The sequence below is a fragment of the Athene cunicularia genome, assembly GCF_003259725.1.
Source record: "Athene cunicularia isolate RWA chromosome 8 unlocalized genomic scaffold, athCun1 chr8_part1, whole genome shotgun sequence".
NCBI lineage: Eukaryota > Metazoa > Chordata > Aves > Strigiformes > Strigidae > Athene > Athene cunicularia.
The window spans coordinates 12,055,789-12,072,367 of NW_020799109.1; the positions used below are offsets into that span (position 1 = coordinate 12,055,789).

Consider the following 16,579-nt stretch of genomic DNA (forward strand, 5'->3'; position numbering starts at 1 on the left):
TGCAGGCCTTGCATTTGCTCTTTAAGCACAGCACAGAAGGGTGCATGTGCAAGGAGCAAGAGAAGTCATGCCCATCCCAGCCACCTCTGCAGAGACAGCAGATAGCTGCTGAGACTGGGTGGAAGATTATCCTTGGTGATGACAGACAGAAACAAGAAGACATCAGGTCCTCAGTGTTGTCTGCAGCTTGGTGGGTGACACTACATCCAGAACTGCACTGAAGAAAAGAGCACAGCAGCCATTCCTAGAGAGTTCCTTCTGCACTGACACATCTTGTGCTGCTCACACCTGTAACACCTTCTGGAAGGGTGATGATGCTTGCCTTCCTTCACTCTTTGAGATGGTGCATTTGCCTTGATGCTCTGAAGTAACTCATAAAGGCAATCTGGATGTTTGAGACAGGACACATTGCAGAGGGAGTCATTCTTAGTTTGATTCACTGGCTGGTTTTCAGACCACTTTGTCCTGTTGGTCTCTTGCGATCAAATCGTGTTTGTAACTTTTCATGCTTCAACTCTGAGTCAGGCATCAGGACAAGCTTGTCTAACCACGGTCATGCAGCTGCAATGGCCAGCATGACTGGCAGGCCCCAGCCGGCGGGGGTACCCCATACCAGGTAACAAGATACTTGAGAAAGCTGATGGAGGAGTGAAGCACTGATTGGGACTGCATGAACACCACTGCAACTGCTCATGGGAAAAGCATCAGTGATTTGGGATGCTGGTAGGCAAGTAATTCAGGGGCAATATCAAGGGAGGAGTGGGTACTTAGCAAAAGTTGCTATGGTAAAGATGGGTTTTCCAGCTGGATGGTGAGAAGCCAGAAATACGTATTATGATCCCTGAGACATCCCCATTCTCTTGACTGCCTCTGCCCAGTGCATACCTTCACTGCTTGGCATTCCCTGTTCGTCTGCTTCAGCCAACATTATTCACTCCTGTTTTGGTATTATGAGCTAAGTGCTTACCGGTTATTCCACAACTGATCAAAACAGAAAGAAATCAACAAAACTACAATACCTTCTAGCCTAAGAAGAGAGAGAGCAGGGAAAGCAAGAAGCAGTGTGCTCACTGTGTATCATGGTTCATGCATGGCTGCTCAAAAGCAAGAGCGGCTACCTATCTTGGGCTTGGAGATCTGAGCTTCACAAGATCCCAGGCCAGTGAGCAATGTGACCCTGCTCTGCTTGTCTCTTGTCTGATGGCCTGAAAACATCATGCAACAAGTCAAGATACCGCTTTCCACTGTCCTGCTCACTGCCACTGGAGGAGCTCCCTGTTGTCTGCATCCCATCCTTACCTTAAAAGGCACTGCAGATTTATAGGAGTCAGGCACTTCCCAGCTCAGCAACACAGACGTTTTCATGACGGCATTGACGCGGAAGTTCTTAGCAAACACTGAAATGAAAAACAAGGTATTTGAGCACAGTAAGGCCAAGTCAGAAGGGAGACAGGCAGGAGCTCGGCTCCAAGTCTCTCTTTGTCTAACTCAGCAGCAGAGGTCAAAGAGTTCAGCTACAGCAGAAAAGTGAGAGATGTGGAGAAAAGAGCAGCAGCCGTTTACCAAGTCTCCAGTCTTCAGTGGAGTTTTGCCTTTTGACTATACTTTTCAGCATCACAGAATGTAAGTTGCAGGCTGAACTGTAGCCTTCCTCTCTCCTCCCTCCACTCACACTCTCTTGGCCCTTTGCCATGATCAAAGAACAGTGGTGCTCAGATACTGGATCTGCAGAAGATCCTACCCAGCCACCTGCTCCAGTTCAAGCAAGAGCCTTTCATGTACAGATAAAACATCAAAGTGTGCCTGTGGAGCAACAAAGACAATTAAGCTACACCAATGCCCCTCTCCCCCCAAATGGCAACTTTAAGAAAACCTTTGTTGAGCCTCCCCTCGCCGAACTAGTTTTAGTCTAGGGAGCCACACAGTACCTGATCTCATTAGTCAGAGCAAAGGGGAGCGTAGCCTCATGAACCGAAGCAAAGGTCCCTGTCCTGGAGGCAGAGCTTGCTGTTAGGGCTTGTTAGAGGGGCACTTACCTTGTTCAACAGGCATGGTCCGGGACTGGATGCTTGGGCTGAGTGGCCCAACCCCCTTATTGGTGCGGGCCCTCACTTTGATGTCGTAAGTGGTATCAGGCTTCAAATTCATCAGAGTGATACTTGTGTCCTTGGTGATGTTAACCAGGTCCTGCTGGCTATTTATGTCCCTGTATACCACTGTGTAGTTCACGATCTTGCCATTTCTTTCTGCCAAGACTGGGGGATCCCATGCAACTTCTGTGGTGGAAGTGGTGAGACCCACCACGCGCAGGTTCTGTGGAAAGCCGCTGGGCACATCTTCCACAGTAGTGATCTCCTTCTCAAACTCCTCTCCTGGGCCAGCTCTGTTCTTGGCAGACAATTTGAAGAGGTACGTGGCCCCCTTGTGCAGGTTGGTCACAGTGTAGTGATGGTCTCTCTTCCCGAAGTCTATCGTGTTCATCTTTTCCTCATCAAGACGTCTGTACTGCAGCCGGTAACCCAGCAGCTCCCCTACCATCTCCTTGGGTGGGTGCCACTGGATGAGGGCTGTGTTCATGGCTGTCGTGCTAATCATCATGGTGGGCTTCCCCGGGACTGCAACATAAACACACAATGACCATCTATAGCCTGGGAGGAGGGGAAGGAAGGACCGCTTCCGTGGTGCTCAGTCCATAAGAATTGAGGAAAGTGGGAAAGTTCAGACAACAGGGTGAAGAGGACGACAGACAATTCACATGGATAGAGGCAGACCGCCCTAATCCGGTGGTGAGGGAAGCTGGAGCCAGCCAGCTCTTGGCTGCCATTTTCCCATGTGCTGCCATCTAAACAGGGAATAAATTCAGCCATATCCAGCCCCAAAATTCATCCCCTTAAGGCTTAAGGTACCTCAAAGCATCATATTTATCTCAGGGAAGATCTGAATCCTGTCCTCCCAATCAGTGGTCTTCAGACATGCCAGCTACTGCACAGCACCAGGCCACGCTGGCCCCGGTGCACTGTACCACAACAGACACACAGAAGCCCGAGTCCAGCGCCCTGATCTGTCTGGAGGCAGACAAATTTCATCCTGAAACCTTGCAGTTTTAGAATCTGCAGAGGCAGCGAGCAGAGCTGGGCGGGCTGTTTGCCATCAGAATACATTTTGGTTTAGCTGATGAGCAGATTCATGATGTCAGTGTCGATGTGAGAGGTGAACACAACTGTTCCACAGGATTTTTGCTTATGCTGCACAAGTCAAGGGGTGTTGCCGTCACTGGTTAGGAACTGATGGCTTTAAATTGATGGTTTAATACCTTGATCTCCTTCAGTTAAAAAAGGATGCGTCTTCACATCAGCTCAGATTTGTAAACAAATCAACTGATAGGGAAGATACTCAGAATCAAAGGGATGGGGCCATTGATATGAAAACGAAAATGGGATTGTAGCCAAACCTAGTTAAATATCCTTGCATAGTTTTGAAACATATGAGCCCAGAGATGAGCACAAGAGAAAAATGTATTTGACAGAATTATGCCCCGATTTTGCCATCAGAGGGCGATACCAACACTCCCCTTTGAGGTCAAGCCTTCAGAAGAGCCTGTACAAAGGCAGCTCTGGAGGTGGTTTTGAAGGTATTTAAGATACACAATTATATTTCCACTGCTAGTGCCATCCTCCTTGCACTCATAATACAATGTATAACAGCATCTAGTATTAAGGGACACATTATTTTCAAAGCTGATTCCAAATATTAACTTTAAATGTGCATCATAACATGGGAAGACCCACTGTGGCTTACAGTGCAACACTGGGATGTTTAGGAAGCTTTTCCTGTTTATAGGACAGCTGTAGCAATTTGATGAACAGAGCATACATCATGGCGAGGCACAAGGGAGACAGCATTTGAGATTGTGACAGTGGAAACTACCTCTGGAGCTCCCCATATGCAGCGCGGAGGAGATGGCAAGCTGTTCCTTGTTTAAAAGCACCAGGAACAAACGCTCTCAGTTTGCACAAGCTGCATTCCCATAATAACAAGTGGTAAATACTGTTCTTGTGGCTGGTGTGAGGAAGCAGCAGGATTATCAGCTGTAGGACAGGTCTAGTGAGTGGAAATCGAGGACAACACAATGTCAACTAGTTGGTGCCACCACCAAAGGCAAGCTTGACTGCATCCAGAGGAAAGCACCTGATGAACTCCCGGGTGCCCCTGCTCCAGGCCGAGGCTCCTGTGTTGCACTAGGCACAGGGTACGAGTCTCTACTGAAATAGCAGAACCGAACTGGCTGGGATCACCAGGACCTAGAAGTTGTGTCTGCAGCACTCCTATGGCAGGATTTGTTGCGTTCCAGATTTTATCATGGCTCTAGGAGCAGTCGGGCTCAGCTATGTATGGCAGCAGTAGCAATGGCCATGGGGGGAGCCCTCTGTGCCAGGGGCCATCCCAGGCGGCACTGCAGTCACCACAGGAAGCAAGAAATGGCACTTGCCTATGGGAACAACGTGAGGACAGGCCATGACTCCAAAGCTGAGGGAGGGCCTGGACTTTCAGGCTTCCTCTTCCCAGGTCTCTGGACTACGCAGATCGGCTCAGATCCATGAGTTTCACTGCTCCCTCACAGGCCCTGGCAGTGTCTGTCCATCTGTTTGCTGCACTTGGCTCAGGTGATCCAGTGGCAAAGCCTGTAAGTAAGGGCTGGAGATCACAAGAGTATGTACCTCTGCAGCGTCTCCAGCCCTCTCGCTTCCTCCTGTACAGGTGTTTTGGCCATGCTCCCCATGCACCTCTTGGGAGGCTTTACCACCATCCCTACAAGGCTGTAGTATCTGCTCCCCACACTCACCTGCCCCTGTGGTGGTGATGACTTTTGGCTTGCTGCGGGCACCATCTCCTTTGGTGGTGTAAGCAGCGACTGTGACAGAGTAGGTGGTTTCCGGCAGCAGGCCTCCAATGACTGTCTCCTGGGAGCGCATCCACAAGGCAGAGAAGAGGAAAACGAGAAGAGCAAATACTTGTTACCGAAGCAACCAAAAGGATGGCGCTGGGGTCAGCGTCTCCATCAGCAACATACTGACACACTTGCTGGCTCACTCATGCATCGTACTCAAGCTCATGTCTCACACAGAGCCAGCAAACAACAATCTCTGCCATTCCAACACTCACTTGCCTAATTTCAACCCTTGCCTCTTAACACTTGGCCTTTCCAGGGACACACCAGCAACCTGTGTCAGCAGCTGTGCTCTCCCATAGCCTCTGCTGAGAGGGAGATCTGCTCCAGAGATGGTCCTGCATGAAGCCAGAGCCACCCTGCCACAGCAAGCCTGAGAGTAAGAGAACTGTGGAGCTCTGAACAAGAGCAAAAGCTGGTTCAGCTGTCTTCAGAAATTTCTTGGGGGCTAATGTGGGGATTTTTAAAGTTGACTCTTGCAGCAACGTTGCAGGGAGCACAGAGAGGGAATGCAGGGGCAGGAGGCCCCGGGCAGGGAACACCTGCAGCACTACAGCATCGTGTTCACCCTCCGTGCCAGGCACAGTGTTGCGGGGATGGGATGGGGTCAGCGCGAGGTGTTGGCAAGACCTGGAGGGAAAACACTGCGCTGTGGGAGGTCTGGGAGGAGAGCAGACTCAGCAGGGTGCTAGCACCCTTGCATGCTCTGGCTTCCTCTGGGCAGGAGGAGGGCATGGCTCCACACTTCAATTTGAGATCAAAGAGGGGAGCACTGCTCCTCCCACCTGGCCTCCAGCGGCAACAAGACTTGTGCCAAGCCTGGCTGGCTAGGCCTGCAAATGAGCAAGCACAGCGAGCTCAGCAGCTCCCAGCAGCTCTCTGTGGGCTCAGGGCAGGTACCCCTGAACTGCATTCATCTGCGGGTCTGTGAAAAGGACTGGGGCCATTAGCACTAATAAAGAGAACTGAGCTGGATAGGGAGCTGGGGAAGCTTTTGGGAAGGAGGCAAAGGCTCTGAGTTAGTTATTTACCCTTTCAGACAAGGAGAAGAGCAGAGATAGGGACAGTTAAGCTTGAGTCACCGAGGACAGGCAGCATGAGCGCTGCTCCTGGGGTCCAATATCTGCCTGGGGGATGCTGCCAGCTTTGGGGGTACCAGAGGCGTCTGCGTTTGCTCTCAGACCACAGCCAATCTCCCATCACTCATTCGCACTAACACCCACGCTACTAAACCTGCTGATTTCCAGTCAGTGTTGCTGGTTCAGGTTACCTGCCCAGGCTTACTCATCAAAATCACCGTGTTACCATTGCGGAACCAGCCACCCCAGAGAAAAATCAACAAGCACCAACAAGAACCCCGCCAAAATCACCGTGTGAACCAGAGTCCGATCCCAACTCCGCCCCTGCAGCAGATCATGTGTGCGGGTGAGTGGACACGCAGTCCGATCGGTGCCAATGGACCCGCGGGGGAAGCACTCACACAAAACCTGCAGACTCTGAACATCCCAAGAAAATTCACTCCTCCCAAATCCATGCAAAGAGAAATTCTCACGCAAAAGGCATGCCACCAGGAGCAAAGCAAGCGAGCTGGGAGGAGGGGAGAGAGATGAGGGATGGATGAAAGAAGGTCTGATTGCATAATGTAAACACAGTGCTGTCATGACAAAGCCACTCCAAGCGAGAATCCTCTGTATAAAGCAGGAGGAGAAATGCACCATGCTGGTGAAGCTCACAGTAGGGCACGTAATTGAATTGCTGACTCTAAAAAGGTCATTTTCTAGTTCGTTCCTCCAAATTTATATCTCAAAATTATGTGGGAAAAATTGGATTTAACTGTTTAAATGTGATTGTTTTCTTATTACTATCTGTGTTTCAGCCAAAGGTCACGGTTGAGAGTGTAGGTTATTTTTCATGACTACGATCAATGTGGTTTAAAGATTATATATCTAATTTTACCGTCTAACTCAGTGGGCCAACTACTGCAGAAAGTAGGATGCACCTCCTGCAATCACTTGAGCCTGCCTAAAACTGCACTGCAACAAGCTGGAAATACAGATTATAGGAAATGTCAATTGCTTTTCTGCATTTAGTAGCAATCTAAATGCCAATTTTCTCAGGATTTGCTGCTTGTGGAAGGTTTCACAATGTAACTCTCCAGCCTCATTAAGGGAGTGAAAGGGATGTTTTGACAGCACTGTGTCTACAAAATTCACAAATCGATTTACCAAACCCCTCTTTTCCAACCTGGAATACACACAAGTGGTACTTACATGGTCGACGGAGTCCTCAGCTCTCCACTGACGGGGGAGAAAGGAAGGAGGAAAGAAAAATGGAGACACAGAATTTTAAGGGGCAACATGTAGGAAGGGGATGACGACGACAACAACAGCAGGGGTTAGCAGGACTGGGTTGGGGGGATTACAACACTTATATACAGAGGGTCACCTGGCACAGACTGTGCCAAGGGAAGAAATGGCATAGAGCAATTTTCTACATGCTGCTGGCCTGCACAGTAGGTCTGAGATCATTCACACAAACAGGGGCAAACAGCTTCCCTCTCATATGGATGGAGAGATAACCACTTTCTAACTCTGCAGCCCTTGCCCTTCTGGCTTTGTTTGCACTTTTCTAACTCTTCCACAAGCAGAAACAAGAAGAGACAGCTTGTACCAACGAGGCTCTGGGGCTGACTGCTGCCCTGCAAGTCACTCACAACAGTTTTGTGGCCTAATCACCAGTCACCATCTCTTGTTGAGAACCAAAGACTTCAACACACAAGACTCAGAGGGGACTCTCTGCAGGTAGGCAGGCACCAGTGCAACATTAACAGAGTTTCTCTTTCCTGAATCATTGGCAAGAAAACGCTCTGGGGACCTCAGAAAACTGAGAAGTGCCGTCTCCTGTAAACAGTGCAAGAGACACTGAGATCTTACACAGGGCTCCACACTAAGCTGCTCCTCTCCAACACACTGTGTGGCTTGGAGAGAGGCTCAAACTGGTGTATGTACTGAGGAGACGGCTTCCTACTCCTCGTTACACAACACCAAATGGCAAACACTCATTTGGCAAGAGCAGTCCTGCAGGTAAGACTTCTACACAAACGATTTCCCAGCAAAAGCTCACGTGGATTCCCAGCCATGGCAACTCAATTAAGGTTCTGGAGAGGAATATGCAGGTTTCTGGCTGGATTTGGGGTTCTAAGGCATCAAAGCTGCATTGGGGTGGTGAGACTTAGCAGATTTTGGCTAGTGCCATGCATGCCTGTAGCACTGTTCTTAGTGGCTGATGCACCAAAGGAAGGTTTGCAGAGATCACAGTGAGCTTTCTCAGCCAAGGTGATGTGTTACATCTCAGGTTACTAAATCTGCCTGGAGGAAGCACCAGTTGACCGGTTCAAGCACAGAGATGAAAGTGGAAGATAGGTATTATTGCCTCTGACTCACAGTGAGCCTTGGCAAGCCTTGCTTCTGAGCCTGAGCTGCCAGCTGCGAAATGCTGCTCAGATACTGACTTCCTCAGGACAACAGGAAGCCCAGCTAATGCTGCTGAAGTGCCCAGGAACTTGTAAGTGCAGAAGTACTAACTGGTATGAAAGCTACAAGTTGCCTTTTGTAGTCAGGCTATTTGAGGTGGCTTTCAGAGGCTGCAGCCTATCACAGTGGCAGAGTACTCTCCTCAGCAGTAAAATACATGGCATACCTTCAAAATATTTGTTATTTTATTCTCTAAATTCAGAAAGAAGCACCTATTGGAGAAGTGTTCCTCTAGGCTTTTATTATAGTTCACTTATTTGATGCCATGAGACGGCAGTAGAATTATCCCCCTAAACCATCTTAAAATTTAATTTCAGCGAAGAGGTCAAGTTCTTCCTGAAGACTTCCCTATAAAGCCAAGGCCCTCACTAAGTATTATGGTCACTAAAGGCCCTCTTTCCACACACATCTTGGTGTCATTTCCAGTGCTGCATGCTTTGCTCAACCCAAAACTTTGCTGTTGTTTTCCTACCTGCGTCAGCCCAGATGGTGGTCAACAGCCACACAGTCTGCCCTGCTGAACTAAAACCCGGCAAAAGTCTTGCTCCAGGACAGATACAAGTGCCTAGTAGCTCTTTCTTCAGCTCCAACACCATGTCCCTGGTGGATGGGGGCCACGTGGATTGTAACAGCCCAACTCACCTCCATGTAGCTGCAGAAGCAGAAAGTGACCCACCACTGCAATGAGCAGTGGAGCAGACCTGGGCTCAGGAGGGTACTGCATCTCACAGCCTCTCACACCACAGGAGGAAGTTTATCACACACTAGGATTTTAGACCAAGTGATTAATCTTTATACTCTGTTTGCTCTTATGTTTCAGTGGACTTTATTCTTGCATCAGATCAGAGTGCAAAATGCCTTGAGTAACAGTGAAAATCCAGGCCTGCATAAATACCCTGGTATAAATTCAGTTTCATTATGAAAATATAGTCTGCAGATCAAAACATTTCCTTCCTTAAACTAGTTCAATTGCTTCTTGACTGTTTAAGGTTGGTCAGTAAGACAAATTGATCTGAAAAGCCCAGGAGCTGTCATAAAAAGAACTCAGATAGTGCTGTGTGCATGAGGCAGGATGGCTCAGGGAAGTGCTAAAGCTAACAGTGTGTATTTATGGCAGCTGCAATGCCTTAATGTTTCATTTTACACTTCAACACTGCACAGCGTAGTCATGTCTCACCAGGGAATGGCTGTTTTCCCTGACCACGGCTCTTGCAAAAGACAGACTGAAGCCCTCCTAAACAGCCCCAACCATGGGAAGTGGATATTGAGGTTTCTCCGCAGATCCTTCTCTCTGCTTCAGTGACTGTGGCGTGACAGTGAAACTCCAAATGTAAACTCAGGCGCTCAGCTTGTGGGATGTGGAGGGGTCTGAGGGCTCCAGAACTTCACCTCTGCCTATTACTGAAACAATTCTTGGGTTACGCCTTTCAATTTTGTTCCACTTATGAAGCACAGTATGTCTCACCTCTATGCCAGACTTTTACCTAGATGAGTACACGTGCACAAGGAGTTGTTTCAAGTAGATTCAGATAAAGATCCTTGACTATCACCCAGCGCAAGAGGGAGGCTGCAAATTCCTCTGTGTTATGCCTGGGGCGGGCACTTCCCAGGGAGAATAGGAGACTCTGCTGCCCCCTTCTCCTCTGATCTCAATTCAACAGCTTGAAGTGCATGACGTTACTTCCTCCTGCTCTTCTGGAACAAGCTGGTGGGACATGCACTCGGTCTGCACCCTGGTTGGAGAAGTGCTGCCTGTGAAGACCACACAATCTTCCTGTGAGCCCTCAGTCCTTCTCATGGGCAGCACACCTCCCTTCCCATGACTGTCTTTGCAGAGCAGGAGGAGAAGGTGGCAGGAGACTCTCCTGCCTGACCTCCTTGTACCCAGTTGTACTAGGTCAGCTCCCAGCAGCAGAAGCACTGCGAAGCTCTCTGGGCAGGCTGGATCTGCAGAGGAATGTAAGCAGTGAGGCTAACGTACACGCTGCAGCCCCAGAGCCATGCAGGCAGCAGGATCCCCAGCAAATACGCTGAGCAGTTGAGGTCAGGAGCAGTTGCCAAAGCCACACTGAGGCATGGGGAGAAAGTCCCCCCTTCAAGATGTTCCGGTCTGGGCTGAGGACAAGCAGGCTGGGAGCAGCACACCGTGGGTCAACAGCTAGATTCACACAGGGTCTAGCTGCTTGTCTTGGAAAGAACAAACAAGAGTCATGCTTGCACAGGAACCCAAATGAGAAGGCCTGTCCTTCCATGGCCCTGCTGCCTCCTCTGTGCCCGGTGCTTCAGACTCAGCACTGCTGAGCACTGAGCTCTACAGGGCATGTACAACTGGGACCTGGGAAGAGATGGAGGAGATCAAGCCCACTGCTCCTCCTGACACGCTGCAGCTGCCCAGGGATTGGAAACCAAGGAAAGCAGGTAGGCCCCTGCCACCCCCTGAGAACCTAATGCTTGTGCCCCCTGGCCATGCTATTCCCAGCTCCCTCAAGCTGAGGAGGACTTGTATGCAAGTGGTGGAGAGCAGCTGAGATCCTGCACTGGTGCCCCTGCTCCTTTCAAAGGTGCTCTCTTGGTACTCGGATATGTTGTGCACAAGACCCAGGGCACAGAAATGAATCTTCTGTCATTTCCCACCACAGAACCGGGCTGAGCCATGACGGGCAGGGCCTGCGCAGGAGGTGGTGCGGGTATCTGACTCAGCTCCGCGGCCATGCTCTCCCTGGGCACTCCTCCACAGGGCATTGTCACATTTTCTTGTCCATCAGTCTGTCAGTAGGAGGTGAGAGCTCAGACTGGAAGGCATAGAGAAGTCTGATGGAGGTAATCAGTCACAGGCGCAGCCACAGAGGGGAGGGAGAGGCCTCAGATCCATTGCAGGACCTTCCTAACTGATTATTCTCCCTAGGCAGGAGGCTGTAAAATAAAATGCGATCTCTCCAGCACCAGGGCCCCCACTTCTCTGCTGATGTTTTAGTCCTTTCTGCTCAAATGGTGTTGAAAACTCAGAATCTATATTATCTGCATAGCTAACATCTCCATTCCCTTTCCTTTTTCATCTTCGTTTACTCTCTATATTTCTCATCTTCAATCAGAAAAAATCACGTGTCAGCTTTAATACCAGTGTCTTCATACCATCTGCAGGAAGCAGATTATGTGGTACATACCTACTCAAAATCAGCAGACAGCCTGGCTAGGCAGGAGGAGGGGCTCTGCCTACATGTCCAGATAATTTCTTTTCTGACACTAGATTTTCAGTCAGTTTAATTCTCTCCTTGTGCACTGATATAAACGTTTCTGAATGTTTATGAGTACCAAACTGTGGTTATATTCTGGCCATCTTCATCCTGTGACCTTCAGGGACAGGTGTTCCAGTGGATCTTTTTGTTTTCTTCCATAGAAAATAACTCTTCCAAGACTACTTGCTACCGTTTGATCAGGCTGTTTGCAAAGACACGCACTGCTGTACTGAAAGATGGCAGCTCTCACAGGGTTCTTCAGCTTCTGGAGCAGATGTATTTCATCACAAGTATAGGTCATGCCTGGCTTCTCACTCTTCAGGGAAATAAAGATCTCTTCTGCCAAGTCAGTGAAACCTCTTCCCTGCAGGGTCATCATTAGTTTATCCCAAGAGTGACATGACTCCTTCAGAGTAGTCACTTCTCTGCAACTATCTTTTGGCCTTCACTTCCATCCAAAAATTACAGTGGATGAGTTCAGCACCATACACACCAGAAAAAAAAAATAATCACAGCAATCGAGAACTTTCCCACATAAATTCACTAAATACGAAAGACTGGTCAGTGGTCTGACAGGCCAGGAAACTTCAAGCAACTTGCCTCCTTGATGCACATGTTCAAAATAATGCAAAATTCAGCACTCCTTGGAAAGTTTCTGGCTCTGGCATCCTCATTCCTGCACATTAGCATGGGGTTTCTCTCTCTGAAATGTATGAGTAAGGAGTGAAAGCAGAACTGGCTGGGCAAGCATAAAATATTTGAAAACACCAACAAGAACAACATTGCCAACTTCGCCCACCTATGCTTGGGACCAACCCATTAACTCCAAATGCCAGCTGAACAACACAGCATCAATTGTTCAAACAACACTGAAGATTATATCCTCCTGGAATAAGTAAAAGGCAGTAAGCAGCTTTTCCAATGATTAAAATAAAGCAACATCTGAAACATAAACAGAGACATGCCCCAGACAACACTGCAAGGACCCTCAAAGCATTTTCTCTCTTCAAAGTTTTCCCCTTCTACATTATTACTGTGTTTTATCCTTCAGAATATGAATGGGGAGTAAAGCTGCCTCTGTGCACTGCACTCCCCACTGACAAATGTATAAATGATTCACAGCTGCGTTCAGGAGACAGATCAATTAATCGTTGCAGCTCTCCAGTATTTATATTGGGCATCATTCAAGCAAGCCAGCTCTGAATCGATTACTCGTCGCTTCCAACAGCAGCAGATCCTGTACTTCATTTATACGATTATCTTTGTTGAGAACAGCGTGGGTCATCCAGGACGAAAGACCCTTGCTCCAAAGAAGAGCTGTATCTCATCACAGACAGGGCATCAAAAACTTCTCTAGACCCTGGGAAAGAGGCAACTATGCATTGCTGGGCTGAACAGAGTGCATAATCATGCCTGGAGCACTGTGGGGGAACCGGGCCTCAGCTCAGAGCTGGTGAGGTATCCAGGAGATCGCATAAATATGAGCAGATTGTTGTGTGGGGATTGCAGAGGGCAAAGTCATTCACAGGCGATGTGGGCCTGCACCTCACTTTTTCCCCGCCCCTCCAGCCTTTCCCAGACCCAGTTGGCTTCACCTGAAGTTTGGTTTCAAGAGGTAATACAAGGTCAAGTCCCTGCCTTGCAAAAGCAGGAGGGAAAGGAGGCTTTGCTGAGCCAGAGGAGGGCTACCCTGCCTGGCGTGCTGTGCCCACCCAACGGTGCAGAGCCACCCCCGTGCCCCACAAGCAGGCAGCACTCTGGTGGACTCTACCGAGAAAGAAGCTTCACTCTGAACATAGTCAGCAGTGCAAAAGAAGCAGACTCAAGGCTTATTTAAAACTCTCAGATCATTTGCAACCTGACGGGTAAAACAATTTACTCCATCTGGAGTCTGCACAGGACGCCGCAAGCAGAGAGAGGTGTATGTCAGAGAAGGGGTAAGAGAAGAACATCATACGATACATCATCCATCTTTCCTACAGCAATCCCTGCCTAATTAAAACTTTTTACCTGTTTCTAAGCCACAAGTTAGGGATAAACTGTTCACCTTGCTCAGGCAGGGCTTAGTCTCATGCTCTGGAGTGACAAAAGGAAGCCAAGAAATACCTGGACCCCGTCATCCTGGCTGTCTGTGGAGAGGGAAGGTGCCATGCCCACCAGCCTGTGGTCCCCACGCTGTACCTGTGCTTCTGACAGCATGACGTCCTTGATCACCGGCTGCCCTCGAGGCTCGTTGTTTTCCAGCTTCACATAAGTAACCTGGTACCCACGGATCTGCCCATGCTGCTTGTTGGAGATGGGCAGCTTCCAGCTCACCCGGATGGCAGTCGAATTCACAGACTCTACCTCCACCTTTCGTGGTGGGGCACTGGGCACTGTAACACACACAAGACAGACAGTTAGCAGGTACCACACAACTGCTGACAGCTACCTCACTCCTTTTCTACCTTCCCTCCACCTCACTACAAGGACAGTCCTGCAGGCTTAAGTTCCCTGTACCTGCCCCGGGAGGTCATAGTGCAGTTCTCCCGTAGAACCACATCTCTGACCCTTTCCCAGCATCCAAGCACTTCTGCTACTCTCCGTAGGAAAAGAGCAAAACTGTGATATGCAGGAGCACACGTAATAAAAGCCACTGTGCTGGATCAGACCCAAGGTCCATCTATCCCTCTCTTGTCTCCATCAGGAAGGGCACAAGAATATAAGAATACGGCAGAATACAAAGAATATGGTAACCACCTGCAGCTCAGGGTGCCCTGCGGCAGAGACAATGGTTTTGAAGCCTTCTTTCATCCTGCCCATCACAATACCTCCTCTCAGATCTCTCTGCATATATCTAAATGCGGACCAACAGCTCCAGGTAGCATGACTGGGTGCTGAGCCTGCCTTGCAGGGAGCCCTGGTACCTGCCACCAGCCAGAGTGCACACGCACTCTTCCCCTGTGACAGCAAGAGGTTAATGAGGGGGAAAAGCACCATCCTAAAACAATAACGTAGAGCTTAGAGACAGCAGTCACTGAACTCAGCCAGATAAAGGGGCCCATGGGGATTGTGACAGCTCTGGGGACTGTATTTCATGCACGGCTAGCTGAATGCTTTTTGATAATAAAATGAAAAATTACACTGCCCAGAAAATATCAATTTTCTTGCAAGGTGAGGCCCGTTTAAAAATGTATTTATACCCTATTTACCATTTGGAAAAATTACCTCCTTATTACATTTTGCTCTTGCATTGACTGTGACAAAAATGTCAATGCTAAAATATTAGCCTCTCAGTTGCTCCTGGAAAGCTCCTTCCGGCTGAAGCAGCTGGGAGCAGAGGTGAGCACTCCCTGTGGAGGATAACACTGCTACGCGCGTACCTGGTACCTGAGCGAACAACCTGGGCTCTATCCTAGCACTTCCACTGCAAGACCCCTTCCACTCTCCACTGCCTGGGAAAATCCAGGGGTTTGGAATCCTGTACGCCCCAATTCTCAACACAGCAAGAAATAATCAGTATTAGATAATTAGGGATGGATAGCTGACAAGCAGACATAATGAGTACTGCTATTTCAACCAGCTAGATGGGAAGAAACAGCTACCCAGCAGGTAAGCACAGTTTTTAAGCCGCAGGGCAATTCATTATTTTCCCCAGATGTCCTTCTTAATTGTAGATAATTAAATAAAATAGAGAAAGGAAGAATGGTGCATTTTAGCACCAGGAGGCCAGCTCAAGGTATGGGAATAGAGGGGGCTGTGCTTGAACAGTTACCACCTTCTGTCTGGAGCAGCCTACGCTGTAATCCACAATGCACTTAGTGCAGTGACCTTGCACAAGCCACAGGGCTCTCCTGCCCTAGCAAGACACCTGCCCACACACACAGTTGGGAGTCCAAGCGAAAAACAAGATCCTCCCTGAGAACCAGACAGAAGCTGTGTGTCAAGCTCTGCTGGCAAGAGAAGGCAGGAGGCCTTGGCAGGATATGATACAGGGATGTTGCAGGGACATGAAAAGATGTGAATGGGAGCAGACCACAGTGTTTCAAGGAATGCTGTCTTACTCCATTACGGGAAGTATGTGCTACATCTGGGGCCCAAACAGGGAAAATTCAACTTGCTTTCAGACCACTTGCTTTTCAGTTTAGCATTTCTCATTCCTTCACCATGGGTATCTACTGAGCATCAGCATGTTGGAGGGATATGAAATCACTCCTGACAGCTGAGCTGGAATGTCAAACCATGGTGCCTGAAAACTAACTGAGAGAGCTTGTTACGACATTTCTGGGGTAGCAACTTCCCCTGGGCTAAAACTCTGCTGAATGAGAACTGAAGCAAACAATACAGGCAGCAGGACACACAGGGATGTGTTTGCCAGCCCAAGAATGCAGTCAGAGAGCATTCCCAGACACCACTTCCAGAGCCACAGAGATGCAGGGGACAGTGGCAGCCCATTTAGGGAAACTATAATGTGTCTGGTTTCAATTTGCTACGCTGACTGGGCCATGCAGAAATCATCCTTTCTATGCCTGGATGCTGCACCTCTTTCTTCTCCCATTAAATCTGCAGCTTCTGGGGTCAGCATGAAGCCACGGAAGCTCCTACTGTCACCCTGAGCTCTGGCACTTTCAAAGGAAATGGCTTAAGTCATGATGACATAACTGACAGCCCTGCTAATACAAAGCAATTTCTCTTTAAAGCTGTCGTATCCAGTGAAGTGTTCTGTACATGTGATATTCTGACTCGCGCTGAAGAGCAGATTTATATAAGCTGTGGCTTGCCTGGAAGCTGGAGCAGGAAGCAGCTTTCCTGCGGTATCTACAAGTTTCAAATGGATTTCTTTCCCCTCTTAGTTTGCTGGATTTCAGGTCAACAAGTAAACT

General features: G+C 48.9%; 1 protein-coding gene across 18 annotated transcripts in view; it reads right to left on the reverse strand.

Annotated features, from left to right (window-relative positions):
- Window positions 1-16,579, reverse strand: part of PTPRF (protein tyrosine phosphatase, receptor type F) — a 296,366-nt gene that overhangs the window by 48,267 nt on the left and 231,520 nt on the right. For 13 of the 18 annotated variants that reach the window (XM_026854410.1, XM_026854405.1, XM_026854401.1 and 10 more), the window contains 5 exons: window positions 13,899-14,092; window positions 7,219-7,245; window positions 4,844-4,961; window positions 2,037-2,615; window positions 1,300-1,397 (listed from right to left, as the gene is read on the reverse strand). In XM_026854410.1, the coding sequence (XP_026710211.1) occupies window positions 1,300-1,397; window positions 2,037-2,615; window positions 4,844-4,961; window positions 7,219-7,245; window positions 13,899-14,092 (1,016 nt within the window). The remainder of the gene's footprint in view (window positions 1-1,299; window positions 1,398-2,036; window positions 2,616-4,843; window positions 4,962-7,218; window positions 7,246-13,898; window positions 14,093-16,579) is intronic. The other 5 variants (XM_026854407.1, XM_026854406.1, XM_026854402.1 and 2 more) reach the window with 1 other exon arrangement.